Below are 22,730 nucleotides of genomic sequence, written 5' to 3'. Positions count from 1 at the left end.
CTTTTCCTGGAGCTGATTTTAGATACCTCAAAATACGGTAAACTGCATCTAGATGTGAAGTACGAGAATCATGCATAAACTGACTAACAACACCTACTGCATAAGTAATATCTGGTCGAGTGTGGGCCAAGTATATTAGTCGACCCACAAGTCGCTGATACCTCTCTTTATCAGTACGCTCCCCCACATCTCCACTAAGATGATGATTCGCCTCAATAGGAGAATCTGCAGGTCTACAGCCCAACATGCCTGTCTCTTCCAAAAAATCAAGTATATACTTGCGTTGGGAAATAAAGATACCTCTATCAGACCTCGCTACTTCCATTCCAAGGAAGTATCTCAATGATCCCAAGTCCTTAATCTCGAACTCTTGAGCTAGACGAGACTTAAGGTTATGAATCTCACTCACATCGTTGCCTGTCATTATTATGTCATCAACATAAACAATAAGGACAGCAATCTTACCATTACTTCGCCGGATAAACATCGTATGATCTGCATGGCTCTGCTTGTAACCAAAACTCAGCATAGCCTTAGAAAACCTGCCAAACCAGGCTCTAGGTGACTGCTTCAGCCCATAAAGTGCCTTCTTTAATCTACACACCTTTCCTTCACTTGCAAGAGAAGAGAAACCTGGTGGAATATCCATATAAACTTCCTCCTCTAAATCACCATGGAGAAATGCATTTTTCACATCAAACTGTTGAAGAGGCCAATTCAAGTGGGCAGCACACGAGAGAAGAGCTCGCACAGAATTCATCTTCGCTACCGGAGCAAACGTCTCCTCATAGTCAATACCATAAGTTTGAGTAAAACCTCTGGCAACAAGCCTTGCCTTGTATCTCTCAACTGTACCATCAGCCTTTTGCTTAATAATGAACACCCACTTGCAGCCCACTGGTTTCTTCCCTCCTGGAAGTGACACTAGATCCCAGGTGCCATTCTTTTTCAAAGCGGTCATCTCTTCTACCATAGCTCCTTTCCACTTAGGTATCTTGAATGCATCCTGCCAATTCTGTGGAATAGATATAGAAGAAAGAGAAGAGACAAATGCATGGTACGAAGGAGACAAACGGTCATAAGAAACAAACTGTGAAATAGGATGTTGAGTACAAGATCTAACACCTTTTCGAATAGCAATAGGAAGATTGTCAGGATCCATAGGAGGAGGTTCAATAAGAGAAGAATCATTACCAGAAGAGTCAGCTGAGGAATTTGGAACTGGATTGGGTGATTGTGATTGACAAAGTGGTAACGTACATGAAGACTTTCCATTTTTCCGTCTAGCATACCTCTGTAAGCCAGCTCCCTGCAGTCGTTGTCGTGCAGGTAGTTGTTCCTCAATGTCACCACCAATATGATGTGTTTCCCTTTCAACAAATACTGGTTCCTCTCCAGTGTTTTCCTTCTCCCCTTCACTATGATCATAGAAAAATTTCTCCCCCTCACTATGATTATAAAAGGTAAACATCTCTTCCTCCTGTTGATGCTCCCCCTGAAGAGATGGTTTAGAGGGAGAATAAAAAACCTCTGTTTCCCAAAAGGTAACATCCATAGAGACAAACATCTTCCTTGAATAAGGATCGTAACACTTATAGCCTTTTTGGGTAGGAGAGTACCCAACAAAAATACACTTATGGGCTTTATGTCCTAGCTTGCCCCCAGAAGGTTTTGGGGCATGAACAAAACACACACAACCAAACACCCTAGGTGGAAGAGTCGTAACTCGACAACTGCTTGGCAGGCACTCAATAGGTGTTTTAAAATTAAGGACACTTGATGGCATACGGTTGATAAGATATGTAGCAGTTAAAATAGCTTCTCCCCATAAATATTTGGGAACATTCATAGTGAACAAAAGAGATCGAGCGACCTTAGCAAGATGACGATTTTTACGCTCAGCGACTCCATTTTGTTGTGGAGTGTCAACGCAAGTCGTCTGAAAAATAATACCATTATCATCTAGATATGTCCGAAAAATCTTATCAATATACTCAGTCCCATTATCACTCCGAAGAATTTTAATATGTGTATCAAATTGAGTGCACACCATCTTATGAAAAGATTTGAAGCAGGAAAATACTTCATTTTTTGACTGGAGTAAGTACACCCATGTGGCACGAGAATAACAATCAATAAAAGTAACAAACCATCGATAGCCCTTTAAAGAAGTAACAGGAGAAGGACCCCAAACATCAGAATGGATAACCATAAATGGAGAATCACTTCGTTTATTAATAGGTGCATAAAAAGAGCGTTTATGTTTTCCAAACTCACAAGCTTCACAAAAAAACTGATCCCTAGGACAATGTTTAATTAAAGTAGGAAAAAATTTCTCTAATATCCCAAAAGAGGGATGACCCAATCTACGGTGCCACTGATGTAACAAAGAAAGAGTGGAACTCATATCTGCCCGTAGAGCTTGTCCACATGATAAAGATGGCTGAGATGGATGAGGTGCATGCTCCAGATAATAGATACCACCATGTGCTTTACCACTGCCAATCACCTTCCCCGTTTCCAGTTCCTGAAAGATACAGTGAGTAGGAAAAAATGTCACAGAACAGTTTGCAGAATGTGTAAAACTACTAACTGAAAGAAGGTTAGTGGCAAAGTTTGGAATATGGAGGACTGAAGAGAGAGAGAGATAGAGGGAGAATAGCGAACGGAACCTTTCCCTGAAATAGCAGAGAACGATCCATCGGCAATTCGAACTTTATCCTTACCAGAACAAGTGGAATAAGAATCAAAAACAGAGGAACAACCTGTCATATGATCTGAAGCACCAGAATCGATAATCCAAGGAATACCAGAGGAGGCAGTAAATGCACTAGCTGGAATACCTGAATGAGCAAAATAGGATGCAGTAGGAGCTGCTGTGGAAGTAGGAGCTATAGTAGAGGAAGAATCAGCCTGAGCCATAAGACGCCTGAGAGCTTGCATCTCCCTCTGAGAGAAACCGCCAACAGAATCAGAAGGTGACTGAACTCCTGTACTGAACCCAGAATCAGACAAGGTAGCAAACTCTGAAACATGTGCCTGAGCCTGAGAACGCCCGGGACCACGACCTCGACCTCCACGTCCACTGCCTCGCCCACGAGAAGGACGACCATGTAACTTCCAACAAAAATCCTTGGTATGTCCAGTGTTGTGGCAATAATCACACTGGAGTGACATACGGTCTATGATCCCACTAGTAGTACCAGACTGAGACTTTCCACTGCCAGACCCAAACTGTCCCTGCGGAATAGCAACCAATGCAGAACGATCAAAAGTAGGAGCTTGTAACATAGCACCCCTTCTGCTCTCCTCCTGTTGAACAATGGCATAGGCCTCGCCCAAAGATGGAAACGGAACACGACCCAACACCTGCACTCTAATTGGATCATACTCCACATCAAGACCAGCAAGAAAGTCATACACACGCTCTTTCTCTATTCTTTTTAACCAAGCACCAGCATCAACGGAACAGACTGCTTGAAACCCCTGATAATAATCAAATTCTTGCCAGGCCCCACTAAGATCAGCAAAGTAAACAGCAACAGATCGATTGTGTTGATCCATAGTACGAAGTCGCTTTCGCAACTCAAAACACTGAGCATCATTGCCCTGCTGAGAATAAGTCTGTGTGGCAATAGTCCAAATCTGATATGGAGTGTTAAGAAGCAAGAAAGGACTACGAATATCAGCCTTCATAGAATTAAACAACCAAGTCATGGCTAAAGATCGACGAGACTTAAACGTCTTGAGTTCAACATCAGTAGTAGGCTCAGTAACAGGGCCTTCAATGAACTCAGACATCCCTTTAGCTTCAATGGCTAATGTAAAAGTACGAGACCAAAGTAAATAATTTGTGCCATCCAGTTTGATGGGACAAATATCTAGTGGAGAGTTATCCAGAGTCCCTACACGACTCAACTCATCCTTGCCACTAGCGGAAGCCTGTTTTTTCTCTTCTGACATCTTGAAAGCAGAACAATAATGCCAAATAAACAATAAACAATGTTCCCAGCAACTTTAGAACTCCAAAAATAATAAATAAAGGTTCCAAAAACCCTAGAACCTCAAAAAAAATCAACTGAACACCTTCGGATCTGACTGAAACAGTGTTGAAAAAGAAAAAAAATAGATTTGATCGGCGAGAACAAATCTGATCGACGGTGACGGCAAACCCCGACTGATCGAAGAACTGTTCACAAAGCACTGTTCACGAGATCACTGTTCACGATCACTGTTCACGCGACCACTGTTCACGATCACTGTTCACGCGATAACTGTTCACGCACTGTTCACGCCACTGTTCACGATCACTGTTCACCCGAAAGTACTGTTCACGCAGCGACGAGAAGAACGTCGTAGGTCGCCAGGTTCTATCGCTCTGATACCATGTTCAGTTTTAGGGTAATCATAATAGGGAGAAAACCCATTAGAGTTAATTTCATTCAACGTAAAAAATATATATACAAGCTGTATAATAATTGCACTACGGTCCTAGATACTTAAACTAATTACATGATAAGACATATAATTACACTAGATACAAATAGATCCATCATCTAACAGTTTCAAAGTCCTCCCCGTCTTTGATGAGTTCCCAAATGAGGAACTTGGAAATGATCTTGAAGGTGACTCCATATTGGAGATTGGAGAAGATCTTAAGTTTGATAATGCCTACCAGATTAGAAGTAATTTTGAAGATGATCTCGTCTTTAAGAGTGGTGAACCGGAAGATGTGCCCATCTATGATGGGTTTGAAGAAGAGTATTGTGTTGACAATGAAGAGGGAACGCTTGTTAATATGATCAAGGAAAGCTTCCTTATGACTTGGCAAGAAAGCAAGGAAGTGATAGAAGAAGTTCCTTATGCTTTAGTTGTGTCACCGAAGATGGATGAAGTCGTTTTAGATCATCCACCAATGGTTGGAGATTTTGGAGAGCCAAAACTTCCTGATTGCTTCCATTATTTGCCTTCCGAGTTGCACATGGTGCAAGGGGTGATCAAATTGGTTCTTTTTCCTAGTACACTCCATTCGGTATTACCGAAATAGGGAAAAGATGATTTAGGACAGCTTGTTGACCCTTTGGGTTTTGTCTTCAAGCAAGCAAGTTTTGAACATTGTGCGGTGACTTTTCAACGTGCTAAGGTGGATAGGGTTTGGCACGACTTGGGGGTGTTTATGATGAGCTACTCTGAAGATATTTTGATTAACAAGAGACATGACAAATGGGTGATTTCTTGGCACATAAGCAAGGACAGTGGATGTACACAAACGAAAGCTCGTATTGAAGATGGGTTATTGCATGAGGGTGACGTAAATTAAGGAAATGCAGTCACATGCCTACTCTAGAGCTGCATAATAAATAGTTCTATGTTTTCTTTATTTAGTTGTCTTGAGTCTTGTGTCCAACTTGAGGACAAGTTGTTTTTTTTAAGAGGGTGAGTCTGATGCAGTAGGTTTAAGGGTATGTATGTCTTTCTTAGTCCTTTGTAGTAGAGGGTCTATAAATAGGAGTCTAGGGTGCTCATTAGGTAGCTTTTTTGATGTATTGATAAAAGAATATAGAGAGTTTTTTCTCCTTGTATCCCATTTTGGGATTTGTCTCTTTCATGAATCTTACCCTTGATTTGGTTTGCATCAAATCAATTCAGGCCTACAGAAATGCAGTAATGAGAGGGGATCACGGAGGCAAACCTTGCTTCAGCTACATAAATTGTTGGTCACATGTTCCTTTCAGGACAAAAGGTGACTACATGGTTTCCCAATCACTATACCAAGGTGAAGTAAATTAGTTTGAAAGGTTGGAAACAATCCCTCCTGTTTTTAAAGTTTATATTTTCGGGGTGGGTGTGGGGAGGTGGGGTGATGAGGAGAGAGAAAAGAAAACCATTCATCTGCTATTTCGTAATGACCTCAGGAGTATAAACACAAGCTTTAACCACTGAAAAAAGATATATTTTAGCCTTTTCATTCCCACTTCGGCTGGATCAAATTTTCCACTAAGACACTGATAGCTGCTCCTTGAGCAACAGTTTCATGCATAACCCAAACAACCATACTTCTGTAGTAGAATAAACCTAAAGGATTCACGGTTTTCCCCCTTTTCCCCTCAATTTTGCAGATTATCGCTCTTCCTTAAATCCAAAATAAATGCTGTCGACAAAGCAATACCCTAGTTGGCATTCATTTTCAAAATTTTCAAAAAGATGAAAAACGGCATACAACACAAAATGGTATAGAAGGAAACCTTGTGCATTGAAGGCACCAAAAGATATTGTTGCTTTAGGGTATCAACAGTGGAATATTTAGATGAGGCCTCAATCTGGAAGTAATTACAACTTGACGTTAGTCATGAAACTAATGAATAAAATTAAGAACAATATACGATGCAGTGATAGATAGTAATTTAGAATACCTTGACGGGATTCCTCAGACAAGCCCTCTGGAGCTTCCGCACCTGCATCAAACAAGGAGGAACTTGGTCATTTCAGCCCTTTAACGACTCTTTCTCCTAACTTGTAGGTTTTAAAACATAGTTTCGAATCACCAAATATATTAAACATGGTTCCTATAAAATAACACCACTAAGTGCCCTTTCCTGCTTCCATCATCCATCATACTAGAAGTTGGACCAAATGAGGAAAAAAAGTAACAACAGACGATTTAATGGAAAATTGCTGTAGCTTGATTCTTTCCAAACACAATCAAGTGACTGAGAATCAGTAGAAAATCCCATCACATACATACAAATGCACTGGCAGAAGCAGAGACTTCACAGCCAAAGGAAGGCTTTCTCCTTTCCTTTTTGGGTCTTTGAATCACTGCCAACTTAGGGTAGAGTATGTGAACACACATCATAGAATGCAGGAGTACAAGTCACCCAATCTTTGAAACCCTGCTTTTGGACTCCCCACATTCAAAGCATAAGGCTTTCTTGAACTTCATATTATTTTCCTTTCATGCAAGTTAAATCCAATTAAGCATCTTAACACGTTGAGGATTGCATGAAATTCCTTCTCAGAAGAGGCAAGGCCATAGGGAACCTATTATCCAACATCAAACTCTTAGGTTTGAGTGTTGAGTGTTCAATATCTCCTTAAGCCTAAAAATGTTTGAAAACGGGCTCCTCGTCAACAATTGACAAGAGCTGCGTAACAATAACTAAGTTTAAAATTTTCACATTATGAAAGCAACCACCATTTAATTTACAATGAGCTGCATAACAATAACTAAGTTTAATTCAGGTACATATTTTAAGATCATGAATCAATTATTTCTTGAAGGTCGGCTAACCTATAGCAGAGATAGGAGGTGGGAATGAGAAACATAACCTTGAGAAATGGTATCATGCATTTCAAGGAATTCATAAAGGCCCCGTTTGTCATCACTTTATGAATTAGATTCTCAGATTACGATTATTTTGATCATTCACTTAACAACCTTAAAATAAGTTGGAGATGTGTTTGGTGTAGCTTTTTATAAGCTAAAATAAAAGTTCATACCATTTGTTAAATAAAGTTGTAGATAGCTTATTATCAAGTAAATGTATAGATTAACCGTAATCATTCTATAGAAACACTCTTGAATTAAGTTCTTTTCTGGAAAATGTATTTTTACAACTTCAAATGAGCTGAAAAAAGCTACAAAGTGGAGCTTAAAATAATCTCACTTTTTTTTGGTCAAATAAGCTGGAAAAGCTAAATAAAGGATTACTCATAATGGATACCAACCACCACTCATTTACATTTTTTTAAGCAAATAAGCTAAATAAGTTGGCTTATAAGTGCTAGCAAATGGGGCTAAAGTCTACTGGCAGATTATGTCCAGCTAACTAAGCATCAAATACCCTTAAGGTAACTCTCCGTTATTCTGGAAATCACATATCCAAACTCTGAGTTTCACACAAAAGTTACAAAGGGTTGATAGCTCGAAAAAAACCGTGACAAGTTGTGAATGCATTGGATGAAGAGTCAGAGCTACCAATCGGATGACAAAAGAACTAGACATAAGATACTAACAGCAGTTAGCAACTCCCAACATTTTTATTCAACCATGAAGATAAATAAAAGCAAAATCAGTTAGAAAAATGACAGGCAATAGATCTATCACAAATTCTTCGAATTACATGGCAATATTGTTCAATGAACTCGTAAAACAAAATACTCCCTTTTGAGAACATGGAAAAAAATACTTAAATATTTACCTTTTTTGTCATAGTAGCAGAGAATAAATATGTCTTCCGCTCGCGAGGAATAGCTTCCAAAATCTTATCAATTGCTTTCTCAAAATCCTCATTCAGCAACCTATCTGCTTCATCTAATACCTGTCAAACATACAATGTATTTAACCACACCGAAGAATAAGTGCAGTACACTTCCTCAGCAAAAGGGTTTGCGTTCGTCCATCATGCCGAACATTATAAGCATATGCCACCTTTCAGGCACATTATCAGCATATGTGATGCAGTAGCTTTGAGCGCACTTATGACATTTTAGTGTCCTCAGTGTTATTAGGGTCTTGAGACTATAAATAAGAGTGTTGGCCTTTCATTTGGGTAGCTTTTGATTATTAAGAATATTGAATATATTGATTGAGACATAGTTTCTCTCTCTACCCTTTGGGGTTTATCCCCTTGAATGGAATTTTGCTCATTTCTTTGAATCTTTGATTCCCTCTGACATTTTGATTGCATCATTTGGTATCAGAGCACCTGAGCTCAGATCCTGACCACTCATCTCGCACCTATCTCGCCGGAATCATAATCCTTGCCGGGAACCTCAACGAAACCCTAAGACGGCACCGGAAAATCTCGCCGGAGACACCATTTCACTCATAATTTGCAGATCTACTCAACCCAAGAGCCCATCTTTTGATTCCGACCCTAAACGCCCACGAATTTACCAATTTCGGACCTGATTTCACTGTTCAGCCAACCGAAAACAACTTCCAGCTGATTTCACACTCGACTGATTCTCGATTAAGGCTATTCGACCTTGACCTAGTATTCAAAATCCTATTTCCCACCTGTCCTTGTGATTTTCGAACCAAAACGAGCCATAGAACTTCAGATCTAGAGCTATCAACGTGTTTTCGTACCTGAACACCACTCGATCCAGCCTTCTGCAGCCATTTCGACGCTCGTTTGCTCATTTCGAGGGAGACCCAGACCTGTTCGAGGCTCGGCAGACCTTGGAAGGGTCTCGTTGGTTAATTTCGAGCTGACCCAGCCCCTAATCGACCTTCAATTTCCAGTTTCAAATGTGACCCAGCCATTTTCGAGGCTCGAATTACAATTTCGGACCCAGATATTGTTTCGAGGCTCCTTTGTGATGTCCAAGCTTGACCCAGTCATTTTTTACCCATTTCAAGCTACTCTGTTGTAAGAAACTCTAAATCGAAGCTTAATCGAACGTACTGGGGCTGCATGGACCATAATCGAGGCTCTAGGAGATCGATTCGAAGATTCTGACCCCATTTGTGGCTCGCGAACACTCGAACAGGCAGGATTTTCGATTTTCAGAATTGATTAGCGCGATTTTAGTTTGTATTTGGGCAGAATATGGGTTGTTTGTTGGTTAATTTGCTGGTTTGATGTCATGGATTGAGGTTGCTGAAAATCCGAACTCGACTTGTTGGTCGATCTTTGTTCGTTGTTATCGAGTTGACTCACTCTTGTGTTGACTCATAACTCGCAGAGTCCGTGTTGTTTGCTCGAGTTGATTGGGTGAGATTATTTTGAGGGTTCCTTTGCTTGTTTGTAGTGAATTGTTGGTGTGGTAATGGCTTATCAAGGCAGAGGTAGGAGAGGAAGTGGAGGTAGAGCATTCATGGTGAATGATGGTGATGGTTAGAACCATGGCAATTCAAATCAAATCGGAATGAGATTAAAGAGTTGAGTGAACAAGTTGCTACCTTATATGACAAGGTACAGCGTTTGCAACGTCCAACCAAAAGGAAGAATTCTATTTCATTGGAAAATTGTTATGGTGCTCCGCATTGGCGTAGAGCAAATTTGGTTAGATTTGAATACACATCGGTAAACGATGTTGATAATGAACTTCTCAAATTTTGTGGAAGCCCACTAGAGTTCATTGGTTGGTTGAACACTATTGAGAGTGTTTTCGAATACTGTTATTTTACCGAAGAAATGAAGGTGAAGCTAGCATCTACTCGCCTTAAGGGGACAGCTTCGGATTGGTGGACACAACTCAAAGTTAGTTAGTCGCCAAAGGATAGGCAAAGAAAGAATTAGGGAGTGGGGTAAGATGAAGAAGAAGCTCAAGGAGGAATTCTTACCATTCAACAACATCCCAATGTCGATTCCTTGACTAGTTTTGGTAAGAGCAAGTCTTTAGGGGCTGTCCCCACTGAAAATCAAACTTTAATCGGCACCTTGGAGGCTAGAAATCCGTCACCTAGTGGAATATTCAAATGCTTCAAGCTTGGAGAACCATTTCATGAGTTGAAAGTTGGTGAAAAGGCTTGTGAGCCCGTTCTTGATGCTCTCTCTGTCAAGGAGGTGAAAGAACCAAGTTGTAATGATGATTATGAGTACACTAATGTTCCAATTTTTTATGAATATCCAAATGAAAATTTTGGAGGTGATTTTGAAGATGTTCCTGTGTTCGATGAGTATCCTAATGAGGAGTTCAACATTGATAGTGAAGAGGGAAGACTTGTTGATATTGTCAAGGAAAGTTTTCTTTGGCCTAGACAAGATAGTGAGGAAGTTTTGGCGGAAGGTTATGGAGAAGAGGGAAGTCGTGACCTTGAGATTGAAGATTGCTCTCAAGACTTGACTTTCAAGTTGCCTTTGGTACAAGACACTCTACTTGATGATTATGGGAATGATTTGGAAGCTCCACTATTTGATGAAGAGTTAGTTGAACCAAAGACCAAGGATTGCTTCCAAGTTTTGCCTCATAGGGGTGTCTCATTTGCAAGATGTTCAAGTTTGTGGTACATTGGTCCTCAAGCCAACATTCTCTCCACACCCATCCCTTGGACTTCACCAAAAGAAGCGGAAGCACTCATGAGACAATTTGAAGACCCCTTGGGTATGGTGTTCACTTGAGTAAGTCTTGGGTATGATGTGGTGCACGTTATTAAATCTTTGAATGATGATTGGTCTAAGTATATTTTGGGAGTATGTGTTCGGAGATCTTTTAATGGTGTTTTGTTGTACCGAAGACATGCCAAATGGATTGCTTATTCACACCTAAGTATGGCCGCGGTGGATGTATACAAGAAGAAGCTCATATTGAAGATTGGTTGTGATGAGGGTGACATGGATCAAGGAAATGCAGCCACATGCCTACTTTAGAGCTGCATAATAAATAGTTCTATGTTTTCTTCATAAGTTGTCTTGTGTCTTGTGTCCAACTTGAGGACAAAGTGTACGATGCAGTAGCTTTGAGGGTACTTATGTCATTTTAGTGTCCTTAGTGTTATTAGAATCTTGAGTCTATAAATAGGTACGTTGGTCTTTCATTTAGGTAGCTTTTGATTATTAAGAATATTGAATATATTGATTGAGACATAGTTTCTCTCTACCCTTTGGAGTTTATCTCCTTGAATGGGATTTTGCTCATTTCTTTGAATATTTGATTCCCTTTGACATTTTGATTGCATGCATATGCCACCTTTCCAGGCACAGACATTCATGTCACACATCATTTGTGGTGGCAGGTAAGCCACCAATTCCACGCTTTTATAGACTACATAATTCGAATCAAGTGGAACAACTACAATAAATTTAAGATTCTTATTGACTTCAAGTACAACTCATAACATCATGAAATTAGGTATATGCATCAAGTCTCCCTCATTTCTTCCATTAATGGGTCAAAAAACATGGTCCGTGAAGGAAATCTAAAACAGATAATCGAAATGCACCACCATGCGAACCGAGTTGTTCGCAAGCTGGCTAAGCTCAGTAACAGCTCGACTCGAGGTGTTCATGAACGAGCTCCAGCTAGTTTTTATAGCTTGTTTAACAAATGAGCCGAGCTCAAGCTCTCTAAGGCTCGGCACGAACCGACTCGCGAGCCGGACTATAGATTTGTAGATTTTAGGGGTTTCCCTTATTCTATGTCTGTATTGTTTTGTTTCCACCGTTACTAAGGAAGAAAGAGCAAGAGGGAGGCGACCTCACTCTCAAGTTGTCGCTCTACCCCAAGCCAACGTCGCTGGTCTCCGGTCTCACTCTCCGGCCACCACCTACCATTGTTCGTCCACTTTCGACGTCTTATGTAATATGTAGTAAGGGGATTTATGTCTTTTGTATTGGGTCTATAAATATGTGTTGGAATCCTTTCATTTGGTAGCTTTTATCATTTTGAAATTTGAACAATTATCAATCAAGAGCTTAGTCTCTTTTGTAACCCTTTTGGGAGTCTCTCTCTCAGCATTATCTATGGGTATTTGGGTTTGCATCATTTGGTATCAGAGCATCTAGGCACGGTCCCAACCGTTCATTTTGCCGGAAACCTAAACCTCACCGAAACCCTAATTCGGCGCCAGAAAACTTCGCCGGAGCCCCTAATCCTTCGAAATCTCTAGACCTACGCAACCCAAGGCCCTAAAACTTGATTTTGACACTTAAAATCCACTTTTTGACCATTTTCGGAGCTATTTAGTCCATTTTTCCCCACACTTTTCAACCCCAAAACCTTCGGTCATGCTCGAAATGCAAAACTGAGTGTAGATCTACTTTTTTCGGACCTCAACAGGTGATTCCGAGCTTGACCTAGCCTTTTCTCAACATTTCGAGTATAGATCTACCTGATTCGGACCTCCACAGGTAATTCGCACTTGACCCAGCCTTATTCGACCTCGATCCAGCCATTTTGGGGCTTGGAATCTTAGTTACACGAAGCGGGAGCGGGAGCGGGAGCGGGAGCGGGAGCGGGAGCGGGGGAGCGGATGATCACAGAAGTGTGGGAGCGCCATTGGGAGCGGTTAGGCAAAATTATTAAAATTATAAATATATTTTGGAATTTTATATTGTTAAATGTCAATATAAAAATATTATTCTACCACATAAAATATTACTATTAAAATTATAAGTTTCTAGTTATATTTCAACATTTTTATTGTAGCACATGATTACACAATAGAGCTCTTTGTGCATATTAAGTAGGCATAAAAGTTAAGGGCATTAATATGACTCTAGAAGGTTAATATCAGATGTGCTCACTAACAAGATCAAAACAACTTTAAAGGTACCAATTGCAACTTGAATCGTAAGTCTCTCAACCGTTTTTTGGGTGTAAGTTCCCGTATAGGTAAGGAACGAGTTCCCGTCGTCATTGGGACGGGTTTCTTGGAGTTTCCTTCGACGGGAACGCGGAAACGCGTTTCCGTCGAAGAAACGTGGGCATAGTTGAAGGGTCCTGCAACTAAGCTTGGAATAGTTCCCTAGACTTGCGAAATGCCTCTACAGTGTTCGAACCCTTCGATTGAGGCTCAAACAGCCTTCGACTGAGCTTGAACCAATCGATTAGTCCATTTCGACCCACAAAACAGAGGTAAAGGCTTCCGAACTACTCTTTTGGCACTTGTATCTGCGTTTTTTGGTTCAATTTCAGCTGGGGTAGTCTTGTTTTATTTTCTGTGATTTCTTGCAATTTGTGGTGGTTTGGTGGCTGAGTTGACTGTGAGTGGATTTTGTTGATTTGTGGGTTGATTTGCTTGTTTTGGAGTTGATTGTGGTGTTGTAATGGCTTATCGGGCTAGAGGTAGGAGAGGAGGTAGAGAATTTGTGGTGAATAATGGTGAAGATAATGAGTTTGGCAACCAAAACCATGAGATTGAAGAGTTAAAACAACAAGTTGCTACCCTAACGGCAATGGTGCAAAGGATGCATGTGTCGCGTGCGGGTAGTGGAGGGTCTGATGACTCACATATCACTTTGACAACCTGTTTGGTGATCCGAATTGGCGTAGGCCAACTTCCACTCACTCTCCCTATAAGTGGGAGAAGAACATTAAGATTGAACTCTCTGAGTTCAATGGAAGTCTTAACCTGGATGAATTTGTTGATTGGATGAATACCGTTGAAAGAGTGTTTGATTATGGAGATGTCTTAGAGTAGAAGAAGGTGAAGTTAGTGGCTATCCATCTCAAAGGAAGAGCTTCCGCTTGGTGGGAGTAATTGCAAGGAACTAGGTTACGAAGAGGAAATGGAAAGATTAGAGAATGGGAGAAAATGAAGAAACTCAATGAGCAATTCTTGCCTTTCAACTATATGCAAAACCCCTATAAGAATTTGCATAATCTCAAACAAGTTGAAAGTGTTGATGAGTACACGGAGGCTTTCCATTAACTTGTTGCTAGAGTTGATTTGAATGAAAGTGAAGATCAAATGGTTGCAAGGTACATAAGTGGGTTGACAACCACAATCCAAGATGCCCTTGCTATGCAAACTTTGTGGACGGTTTCGGAAGCTTACAATCGGGTCTTGTGGCCGAAAATCAAGAAAAGAGGAAGTTTTCGAGATCTGAGCAACAATATCAAGGCAGTTCCAAGTCTGGGCAGCCCTTTAACTTCTATTCTAGGGGTGGTTCTTCCTCTAATGATAGCCAATGTGCTTCTTCTGGGATTGGTACTCAAAACCGAGTGGATAAGGCTTCAATACCTGCTCAAAATCAGCTTCAATCTGGTGCTTCAACCACTCGAAATCAATTCCAAAGTGGAGGTTTTAAGTGCTTCAAGTGTGGGGAACCGGGTGACAAGTCTTCGGATTGCTGTAAGGCTTCTGGAGGTCGTAACAAGGCACTCTTCATTGAGGAAGTAACGGAGTAAGGTTGTGAGGATGATATTCCCATTTATGACGAAGACGTGTGAAGAAATTAGGGGTGATAATGAGGAAGAAGGCTATGCATTGATGATCAAGAAAACTCTCCTTACTTCTAAGGATGCAAGTAATGAAGATTGGTTGCGTACCAATATCTTTTACACCACTTCCAATGTTGGCGGTAGAATTTGCAACATGATTATTGATAGCGGAAGTTATGAGAATGTAGTCTCTCAAGAGGTAGTAGACAAGTTACAACTCAAATTGGAGAAGCATCCCCATCCTTATATCCTTTCTTGGTTCAAGAAGGACAGTGAAATCAAGTTGACTAAAAGATGCTTGGTATCTTTCTCCATTCAGCAAAAGTAATTAGATGAAGCTTGGTACTTGGTCGCCCGTGGCAATATGTGAGGCATTCCATCCATGATGGAAAGAAGAATACCTACACCGTCCTTAAGGAGAAGCGACAATTCACTTTGTTACCTATGAAGGAGAAGGTGACTACAAAGCCTCCTCTCATTACGTTGCTTGTTTCTAAATGATTTCTTAAGGAAAGTCATGAAGCCGGATATGTTCTAGTGTTGGTTCCTATGGCGGATATAGGTGTGTCGGATGTTCCTGAGGCCGTTTCTAAACTTTTGAAGGAGTACCTTGATGTGTTTCCTCAAGAGTTGCCTCTCGAATGCCTCATTTGCGAGATATTCAACATTGTATTGACTTGGTAGCCCCTTCCGAACAAACCCGCGTATAGAATGTCTCCAAGGGGGAGGGAAGAGATTCAAAGGCAAGTTAAGGATCTTCTAGAGAAAAGACTACATAAGGGCAAGCCTTAGCCCTTGTGTGGTGCCAGTTCTTTTGACTCCGAAGACGGATGGTTCGTAGAGAATGTGTGGATAGCAGAGCTATCAACAAGATCACTATCAAGTACCGCTTTCCCATTCCAAGGCTAGATGATATGTTGGATTGTCTTGCCGGTTCAAAGGTCTTCTCAAAGATTGATCTAAGAAGTGGTTATCATCAAATTCGAGTTCGCCCGGGAGATGAATGGAAAATGGCTTTCAAGACCCTCATGGCCTCTCTGAATGGCCTGTGATGCCTTTTGGTCTTACCAATGCTCACAGCACTTTTATGCAGGTAATGACTCAAATGTTTCAACCTTTCTTGGGTATATGTGTAGTTGTGTACTTCGATGATATTTTGGTGTATAGTCGGTGTCTTAAAGATCACTCATCCCACCTCCGACAAGTCTTTGAAATCTTGAGAAGAGAGAAATTCTATGGAAACTTGAAGAAGTGTAGTTTTGCCGTTGATAAAGTGGTATTTTTGGGGTATGTTGTGTCTTCAAGAGGGGTTCACATGGATGAAGATAAGATTAAGGCCATTGTGGAATGGCCAACTCCTACTAGTGTTCATGAAGTGAGGAGTTTTCATGGGTCAGCTACTTTATACCGGAGGTTCATTGCCAACTTTAGTAGTATCGTGGCTCCTCTTACCGAATGCCTCAAGCAAAAGATTTTCGTAGGTCCCAAGAAGCCGCCGAGAGTTTCAAATTGTTGAGTCCAAACTTATCGAAGCTCCTATCTTGGCCTTACCCGACTTTGACAAAAAATTTGAACTTGATTGTGATGCTTCGGGGGTGGGAATTGGTGGAGTCCTAAGCCAAGGTGGGAATTGGTTCGGGGGTGGGAATTGCTTTCTTTAGCGAGAAGTTGAACAGTGCTAAACTCAAGCACTCTACTTATGACTTGGAATTCTATGCCATTGTCCAAGCCATCAAGCATTGGAGTTACTACCTTGCCTACAAGGAATTTGTTCTCAACTCCGATCATGAAGCTCTTAAGTACATCAATAGCCAACAACACCTCAATAAACGGCATACCAAGTGGGTGACTTATCTACAACAATTCACATTCTCTTTGCGGCACAAATCAGGGATTCTCAACAAATGGCCGATGGTTTGAGTAGAAAAGTGGCTCTCTTGGTGGAAATGAAGAAAAAGGTTGTTGGGTTTGAAGAATTTCGCACTTTCTATGCCGAAGATCCTTACTTTAGTAAAATAATCGATGTTTTGCAAAGGGGTGACAAGGTTACAGATCCATGTTTCATGTTGAAGGATGGATTTCTCTCCAAAGAACTCAAGTTGTGTGTCCTTTAAATGCTCTTTAAGAGAGCAATTATTGGCCGAAGTCACAAGTTGGGTCATTTTGGCAAGAATAAGATTCTAGCGCTGCTTCGAGATGCATACTATTGGCCGGGAATGAGTAAAGATGTGGGGGGCTATGTGCAAAGGTACCAAACATGCCAACGGAGCAAGGGGACAGCCACTAATGCGGGATTGTATTTGCCTTTACCGGTGCCGGAAAGTCCTTGGAAATGCGTGAGTATGGATTTTGTCTTAGGGCTTCCTCCTACGCAAAGGCGGAGTGATTCTATCATGGTGGTAGTGGATTTAAGAAGACTATAAATGCGACTAACATTGCCAATCTCAATTTCAAGGAGGTCCACAAGTTCCATGGCGTCCCACTTCTATTGTCTCCAATATAGATGCTAAGTTTTTTGCCCGCTTTTGGAGGACCTTGTGGAAGAAGATTGGTACCAACTTATGCTTTCGTACTTCCTTTCATCCTCAAACCGATGGTCAAACGGAAATGGTAAACCGGAGTCTTGGAAATTTGTTGCGATGCTTAAATGGTAAACCGGAGTCTTGGAAATTTGTTGCGATGCTTAGTTAGTGAACATCCAAAAAGTTGGGATGGAATTTTTCCCTTGGCGGAGTTTGCTTACAATTCTTCTCTATACCGCACCATCTACGCGTCCCCATTTGAAGCGATTTACGGGTTGAAACCTTCTAGTGTGGTTGACCTCGTTCCTTTGCCAACTCTTAAGAAGAGACTCCAAGGCGGAACATATGGCTACGCTTATGAAGAATATCCACTCTCAAGTTAAGCTCAACATTGAGAAGTCTAATGCGAATTATAAGGCGGCCGTTGATGCACACAAAAGGGAGGTTTTGTTCAAAGAAGGGGATCTTGTTTGGGTTATTTTGAGAAGGATAGGCATCCTCACAGTGCTTACATGAAGTTGAACGATCGGAAAGTGGGTCCTTGTGAAGTCTTGCGCAAGGTCAATGACAATGCTTATCAAGTCCGCCTACCCTCTCATTTGAGCATCACATTCAACGTGCAACACTTGGTGCCCTTGGGTTTTTGGGTTTGCATCAGCGTCATTCGTCAATCTCACTCTCAGGCCACCCCGAATCAAGTTGTCGCACTTAGGTCCCATCAGGCTCCGATCTCACTCTCAAGCCACCTACGGTGTTGATCTTCCTCATTTTCCCATAAGATCTCTCACTCTTTCTCTGTCTACCTCTCTTTCTCCACCAGATCTCCACTGATTTGTGGTGAGTCTTCGGTTTGAGAGAAGAAAACAGAAAAGATCGCGCAAAAGATTTGTAGGTTTTGTGGATCTTCTGATTTGTGGGTTTTCAGAGAGGTGGTTTCTGGTTAAGGGGTTTTCAGATGGGTGGTTTCCAATTTTTGATCTGTGGATTTGTAGGCACGATAGTATAATTGGTATGATGTGGGCATTTCTTTTTGTTTTTGAGAAGTATTTCAGGAGATAGAATGAATTTTGTGCCTTTTTTTTTGGATTAAAAGGAGTTTTTTTGAACTGGAAAGGAAACAGCCGAGCAAGCTCTTTTATCAAAGATCAAGTTGTAACGAGCCGAACTCAAGATTTGTAAATACTTGCCGAGCTGAGCTCAAACCCAGTTGTCTTAGCTCAATTCGAGCTCGAGCCATGCCAATTTTTACCGGGCCGAGCTAGAACACGCCAATACTCGGCTTGATTAGAGCCCTATGCAAAAGAGAACAACGGGTATTTTCAGCAAGTAACTATTATATGCTTCCCTAGCGTAACACAAGAAGATCGCAACAAAAGCTGCATGACAAATACTAACATGAAAAATAGTGCATTTGGCACATTTCACAGCCATTCCACCATGGAAATCACAAAAGAAAGACATCCTACCAAGTATTTCAAAGTACGAAGAGAAAATCCTTTAGTATTGGACAGATGATCCTCAAGGCGACCAGGAGTTGCCACCTACAGAGACGCACAGAAACTATGTTAATACCAAAAATGAAATGGGGAGTCAACGAGATGAAAAAAAAGATAACATATGCTACAAACTACTGCAATAAAACCAACACATCTGCAAATGAAGTGAGAAAAGGTATCAATGAATCAGAGAATGGAACTTATCAAATCAATTTGTCACATAACGACTATCTAAACAAGCGTTTGTAGGTACATACAATGCAATGGGATCCTACACCATGGCGCGCACCATTTACGGTTAACTGCTTCATAAAGGACAACACCACAGTCCGGGCTCTGACTTCATCTCTAAAACGCGGTCAAAAGGGTAAGCATAGGCTAGGACGCACTGCAACAATGATTGGTCTCATAGCCCCGAGAACCTATGTTCATGGGGCAGGATTTAGGCTTCGCATCAACACTGCAGGCTTAAGAATTAATTGTTTGGAGGCTAAATAGGAAGGTGCGTTGAAGCAATTGTACCTATGGTACGTTGCTCCTAAGCACCTGCAACAGAGAGAGAGAGAACAATATGAACCATCGACACACCTAAAAGGTTGCCATCATCCGTGTCCAACACGCCAGGGGCACAAGGAAATTTTACATGTGACACATTTGAGACACAAGTGTAACAGGTGAGACAAGTACGGAGATTGGAGACACATGGGGTCACTTTACAATGTAAAAAACTTGTTTCAAAGGTTAAAATTTATACTAACAGGGAAAAAAAACTTGCAACTTGTGCCTTCGGGTATGTCTTTTGGTGGATCATCCCTTTGTAAGGTTAGTACTGGTTTCTAGTTAGGGTGTTTACGAATAAAATATTTGTATTAATTTTTAAAATATATAAAAATATCTATTCTCCTATTTTTCCCGCATCCCCCACCATATTCGTGTCCCTGTTAATTTAGAATTGCCATGCCATGAGTCCATATCTCTGTCTCTGTCCGTGCCCGAGATTTAGTACATCATTTTTAGAATGCGTCAACTAGTCTAATAACTTGATGTGACATCTCTAACAAACCTTATCACCTCAAAATTTCCACACTCCTGCTCATGCACTATCTCTCTCCCTCCCTCTGTCTCTAGTCTGCAAATCTACAATGCCATAAAGAGTTTTCCGCTCGCCCCAAACACCTAGATCAAAATTTGTATTTCTACCCTCAAAAAGAGCTTGAATGAGCCAGGAATTTTTTTTGACTTGTACTAATCAGACCTTTAATAGCCAACACTAGAAGAATACATATACTTGCCAAAATTTGTACCAGGTACACACAGTGGTTTACCAATTCACTACGGAAAGTGGCACAAATTTTTTTTGAGGATTTAACAAGCAGGTCACACAAACTCGTATGGAAAAAAAAGGACAAAAAATACGTCATCCTACTATATAAAGGAACACTTACAACAATATGTGGCCGCTTCCCAAGGGCAATGCTTTGTTGCACATGATCAACCCCTCCAACAAGCTGCAAAATAAATGTTGAACCCACTTATTACAACGTTCGATCATTCTAGGAGAACACAAACAAATTGAGGACTATCAAATGGACTTCTTCAAAAGTTTTAAAACCACAGAATAATATTTCCATCAGGTTAAAAGGTCAAGAATACAATGTCAAAGTAACTGGAGAAAGGTGGTTTGCTATGTAGCACGAAGACGGATACGGATACGGACATGGACACAGCAATTCTAAAAAAAGGGGGATACGGACACGACGGGGACACGCCACGTGTATAAATAAATAAATAAAATATATTATCATTCATAATTTTTTTTTTTATGAACCATCATTGTATATGAGTAATTTCACTAATTGTATAATTTTTTTCAAAGGCATAATTACAGTTGACTCCAATTTTTTTAAATAATTTCATGTTAACCCCCAAAAAATTAAAAATATTACATTTTGACCCCCAGCTGTGTCCCTGGTGTGTCCTCAGCTGTGCCCCCGCCGTGCCCCCCGCATATCCCCTATCAAAAAATAATACTCCCTCCGTCCCAAATTGTTTGTCCGGTCCGCAAAACGATAACTTAAAAATAATGCAATTTTTTCAAGTAAAAATTCAAACTTTTTTCATAAAATAAAAATACTCATTGATATCTAATAAGTTGTTGAAATTTTTTTTATTTTTTCTTGCAAAAATTGTATTATTTTTTACACTCCGTTTTGCGGACCGGACAATCATTTTGGGACGGAGGGAGTAAAAATTATTGGACACGCCACAATACGTGTCCACGTGTCCCCAAGCCGTGTCCCCGCATCTAATGCATGGATACGGCGCCCTTTTGGAGTGTCGGTGCTTCATAGGTGGTTTGTGTAAGGAACCTTACCCAATCTTGTTTTGTTCTTTTATTTTGTGTACCTTTGGGATCCCGAACTCGTATTCACTTCATTTGAAAGCAAAACCATTCGCTAACACAATCTAAATAGACCACCTCAAATACTTTTCATACAAATTTGCATTGAAAATTAGATGACAAAGTTAGGCCCCTTGCTAAACAAGGTGCCCATGGGACAGATTTGGTAATGGGATAATACTTTTCCCGATGAAGTAACGTATAGTCATATACAAAGTGCATGGGGGTCAAGCGAGCTAGACTCCCTAATTGTGTGAACACTTACCCAAAAGCCCATTTATAATGCATAGCAACAAACAAATTGTAATTGATTGCAGGAAAAGGTTCATAGATGATGCCCTGATTGACCATATTACACAAAGTCTAATCGGACACAGTACGATATAAACTTGTTTGATGAGTAAGACTACTTAAGAATACAATGGTATTTATATGACTATTTGAAATCTACCCTGGAAAACATGGTTTGAACTCTATGCTTAGTTTCGAGGTCATCTTGAGTTTCAGACATGTAATAACTACATATAACCGGATATTGTAAGTAAGATACGTAGCTATCTGTTTATAGCAGCAATCAGAGCTCATAAGACATACAAACCTCATACATGTGAAATACAAAAATATCAAACATAAACTCACCACAGCACACTTTAAACCGATACCAGACCCTAAAGCTTCAAACTGTTCAGCAATCTGGATAGCAAGTTCCCTACAATAAAAAGGAAAAATTTAGATGACGCAAAATAGGTGAAGATTATGTACGAGTTCATTTTGTTTTTGCATCAAACAAATGGCTCATATAACAAACCGTGTGGGGGAGAGAACACAAGCGAAGAATGCTTGAGGAATTTCCAAAAGGGCTTGGAGAATAGGAAGTGCAAAAGCTCCAGTTTTACCAGATCCTGTTTGTGCAAGCCCGATCAGGTCCTTTCCTATAAACACAAACTCCATACCGCAAAAAGGTCAGCATATAAAATGAATCCCAAAACAAAACACAAAGTGGTTTTAATTAAATTCAACAAAGATGCAAAATTTGATGGCATGAGATAGATATAAACAAAGACAAAGGACCTTCAAGTCCATGAGGAATGGCTTCGACCTGTATCTTGGATGGCTGTTTCCAACCTAGATTGTCACAGGCCTCTAACAACTGATCACATAGTCCAAGATCTTTGAATGACTTCACTACTTCTTCTTCCTCAGCCATGTTGAACTAGTAATCAACCGAAGAAAAAACAATTAATCAACTTAAATAATACTGAATAGAAAATACTCCATCTAAAATACTACGCTGAGTATGATGCAGTATGTAGACACACCGACACGATTGCAGTGGAACTTTTTACCTCATCATTTTTTTCCCCCCATCACAAATCCCAGATCCAAAGCAGTAGGGTAAGGGCCAGAGCCACAAACTCAGTTCCCAGAATAACAAGAATATGCTTTACTAATATCACAGTTATCACAACAGAGATA

General features: G+C 40.6%; 2 protein-coding genes across 6 annotated transcripts in view; both read right to left on the bottom strand.

Moving 5' to 3' along the window:
* Positions 1–22,486, bottom strand: part of LOC131304791 (DEAD-box ATP-dependent RNA helicase 10-like) — a 29,958-nt gene extending 7,472 nt beyond the window's left edge. For all 4 annotated transcript variants that reach the window (XM_058332183.1, XM_058332204.1, XM_058332191.1 and 1 more), the window contains exons 1-8: positions 22,326–22,486; positions 22,063–22,186; positions 21,894–21,963; positions 20,299–20,361; positions 18,824–18,898; positions 8,202–8,321; positions 6,414–6,455; positions 6,246–6,320 (exon numbers count right to left, since the gene is read on the bottom strand). In XM_058332183.1, coding sequence (XP_058188166.1) covers positions 6,246–6,320; positions 6,414–6,455; positions 8,202–8,321; positions 18,824–18,898; positions 20,299–20,361; positions 21,894–21,963; positions 22,063–22,186; positions 22,326–22,461 — 705 coding nt within the window. In that variant the 5' untranslated portion in view covers positions 22,462–22,486. The remainder of the gene's footprint in view (positions 1–6,245; positions 6,321–6,413; positions 6,456–8,201; positions 8,322–18,823; positions 18,899–20,298; positions 20,362–21,893; positions 21,964–22,062; positions 22,187–22,325) is intronic.
* LOC131304824 (uncharacterized) lies at positions 2,185–4,124 on the bottom strand. 2 transcript variants are annotated; one of them, XM_058332249.1, is made up of 2 exons: positions 2,844–4,124; positions 2,185–2,527 (listed from the first exon to the last, which is right to left on the bottom strand). In XM_058332249.1, exons 1-2 carry the CDS (start codon positions 3,961–3,963, stop codon positions 2,493–2,495), a joined length of 1,155 nt encoding a protein of 384 aa, XP_058188232.1. In that variant the 5' UTR covers positions 3,964–4,124; the 3' UTR covers positions 2,185–2,492. The 2 variants fall into 2 exon arrangements, with proteins under 2 accessions (XP_058188232.1, XP_058188223.1); XM_058332240.1 differs by having other exon boundaries at positions 2,377–2,527; positions 2,766–4,124.
* Positions 22,487–22,730: the final 244 nt, after the last annotated feature.

This window comes from Rhododendron vialii, chromosome 1a, assembly GCF_030253575.1.
Source record: "Rhododendron vialii isolate Sample 1 chromosome 1a, ASM3025357v1".
NCBI lineage: Eukaryota > Viridiplantae > Streptophyta > Magnoliopsida > Ericales > Ericaceae > Rhododendron > Rhododendron vialii.
This window is presented reverse-complemented; position numbering and strand designations above follow the sequence as displayed.

Bases quoted from the DNA above. Each gene is read 5' to 3' on its own strand.
- LOC131304824 (XM_058332240.1), bottom strand. From the start codon at position 3,963: ATGTCAGAAGAGAAAAAACAGGCTTCCGCTAGTGGCAAGGATGAGTTG. The intron at 2,528-2,765 runs GTTGTTCCTCTG...TGTATCTTTCAG, and splicing joins TGCTTCAGATCATATGACAG to GAACTGGAAACGGGGAAGGT.